At 40.3% G+C, this 2,972-nt stretch overlaps 1 gene segment (V, D, J or C); it reads right to left on the bottom strand.

Annotated features, from left to right (window-relative positions):
• Positions 1 to 2,252: 2,252 nt before the first annotated feature.
• On the bottom strand, positions 2,253 to 2,770 carry LOC130885021 (T cell receptor alpha variable 23/delta variable 6-like). The segment is given in 2 exon segments: positions 2,253 to 2,572; positions 2,719 to 2,770. Coding segments are annotated over 2 exon segments (372 nt in total).
• Positions 2,771 to 2,972: the final 202 nt, after the last annotated feature.

The following is a 2,972-nucleotide window of genomic DNA, read 5'->3' on the forward strand; positions in this document are numbered from 1 at the left end:
TGAGATGCGGCTGTGGAGCACACTGGGTTTGAGTGATGGGCTGGACAATTGGTCTCATTCTAAATGCTGCCTGTCTTTCCTTGTGATGTGATTGACAAACAATACCTCCCAGTGAAGATAAAGCTAAGGTTTGTGGAGAGGTGGCTCAGCAGTGGAAAGCACTTGCTGCTAATCATAAAGATGGAAGTTCAGATCTCAGAACTTACTTGACAAGCTAAGTATCCTGCCAAACTTGCAACTCCAGCTTAGAGTGGACACCATCTTCTGTCCTTCACACGCACATCGGTGCATGTACCCATGTATACACACAAGCTTGTGGATATTCATGTGGGCCTGCACACACACAAATGTAAATAAAAGTTAAATCCTAAAAAATAAAGCTTAGTATTTAAAGAATAGTAAAAAAGAATTCAGTCATTCAGGAAAACATGGTACCAGAGTCTCCAATGCAATGCAGGCTTAACCTTTACAACTTCATGGAATTGCTTTTCTGCACCTCCATTCAGGCACATCCCCACTACATGCCTGGTCACAAGGGCTTTCATTGGTTGCAGGGAAAGATTCCACAGAGTTCCTCCTTGGTTCTAAAATAGAACCCATGTGACCATGGCTGCCAACTTCTGCTGCTTGCTGAGGCTAGAATTGTCTCCCTTTTTGAATTACATATTCACCACCTTTCTGATTTCCATTGTTTCTTTTACTCCCTAGTTTGTCTGTCCTGACATTCACTCAGTAGACCATGCTGTTCTGAAACTCACATTCTGCCTTGGACACCACATGAAGACATCCAAGTAGTGACAATTATGTTATTATAATTAAACTTTCTTCTCTTGCTCTCAGATCTCTTTAAATATTTTCCAGTCTCTCAACCCATAGGAAGCTCAGGGTTCTGTCTTGAGGTGCCCAGAGTTTTACAGTTCTCTCTTCTGCATCCTCAAGGAAGCCTTTGTTCTCTTGCTGACTTCCAAACTAGGTGTTTGTATTCAGTGAAGCCATTTCCAATATGATACAAACAGTTACTAAATTCTGACTAAAGTTTTTAAACTTAACAAGGATATAACACTTTGGAAGATAAGGGCAATTCACCCACTGGTATTGTGAGATATATCTCCTACTGCTAAGAGTCAACTGACATATTTTCCTGCTTAACTTTCCCTTTTGCATATTGAAAAACTAGTCACCGCAGATAAGAAGGAGAACTTGCAGAATTTACATATTTAAGTTAATATTATCCACATTATTTTTGTTGGATTTGATTTTCTAAGACAGCGTAGTTTCACTATGCTGCTCAAGTTAGACTTCCAAATCCAGCTCAAGCATGCCTTCTTCTTGGTTTCCTCGGTGATTAGATCTCCCACAACCTTCAACTATGTAGCATGGAAACATTAAATTTATAAGTGGATTAAAATTTTCCCCAGTGGAAATCTTGTTAGCATTAAGTGAGTAAACCCTGCAATGTGTTAGGCAATGAGAAGTACTTTCTCCATTGTATGCACTGCTGATGGCCATAAAACCTGCAGCTCTTTATGTTATCTAAAAAAGAATTACATTCTAGATTTTATTTTGTTCATCTATGAAATGCATGTGTGAAACAATTTCTTAATGAAATTTATATATTTTCATGATGTGAGTAAATGAATTCTTTACCCGCAGTTGTACTTTATCTAGTGTAAACACACCTGCATCCTTTTGAGTGCCTCCTGGTTTACTTGAGTTTCTTGGAGGTGGATGGGGATAGAAAAGGAAAAGAAGAAGTAGATGTAGTCGGTGCTCACATAAATCATCACTTTCCTGCTATCAGAGGAGGTTAAGGTAAAAGACAATTCTATGTGATTTCTATCACATAAGGCACAAAGTGACTGGTGTTGTGCTGTAATGACCGCACATTAATAACATTATTGACAAAAGTGTAGGGAGATGGGGACTTTATAATTTCTACTTAGTACAAGCCAACGTAATAGAGAAATATTTGTACAACCACTCGGGAAAACATTTCAATTAAACTAGTTAAGTAAATACATGTAGAACTCCAGTGGTGCCTGAGGAGCAAGGAGACTGGAGAAAATCAAGTTGTAACTTCATCTTGGTCTGTCTGTGGCCTGAATGAGTCTAATTCTTAAGTTCACTGAGTCACCCAGTCACCTGTTTTTGCAAATGAAAACTCCTCTGTACCTCTGCCAGACTCAATCCCACAGCAGGGCTTTGCTGGAGCACAGCTGCAGGTTTGGGTGTGGGCTGCAGGTGCCTGGAGATCACTGTGCACTTGCTGCACAGAAGTAGGTGGCTGAGTCTCCAGGTTGAGAATCTTTGATGTGCAAGGAGAGCTGTTTATCACTTTTCCTGAAGAAGACTGTGAATCGTCCATCTTCCTTTTTGTTTGACACTGAACGTATGTTCATCAGTAATGCAGGGCCTTCACCAGGGAACTGCCGATACCATGGGAAGTAGTCAAATGTGCTGTCCTCATAAGTGCAGTTCAAAACTGAAGTCCTTCCTTCCCAGACTGTCAGAGATTGGGGACTTTGCCTCACCTGCTGTTGATCAGGTCTCCCCTTTTGCTGGCCACTCACCCCTGTGTAGAGAAATAACAGATATCATTAGGTTTCCAGGAATGTACTACTTGCTTATAGGTTTGACATTCCTGATTTTGTTTGGTTTCCCAATTTCTCATGCTTCCATATTAATCTCATATTCTGAAGTTTCTTCTCTTTGACTCACAGGCTAAGTGAAGGCCTAGTATTAAGATTGATGTTTTCAGGATCTTGTTCATTCTTCCTAGACTGAAGTTTGTGGAGAACTCAGGTGGCCTTAATCTCCCTTAGAACACAGACTCCAACTTCACAGATACCTTAGTTCTTTCAACAGGCTCCACCCCTCACACTTAGTCTAAAGCTATCTCTGACGTAGGAAGCACTTCCCCATTTGTTTTTCAAATTTAGTTTCACTGAAAATACAGTTGCTGACAATCAGAA

This window comes from Chionomys nivalis, chromosome 12 (assembly GCF_950005125.1).
Source record: "Chionomys nivalis chromosome 12, mChiNiv1.1, whole genome shotgun sequence".
Taxonomy (NCBI): domain Eukaryota; kingdom Metazoa; phylum Chordata; class Mammalia; order Rodentia; family Cricetidae; genus Chionomys; species Chionomys nivalis.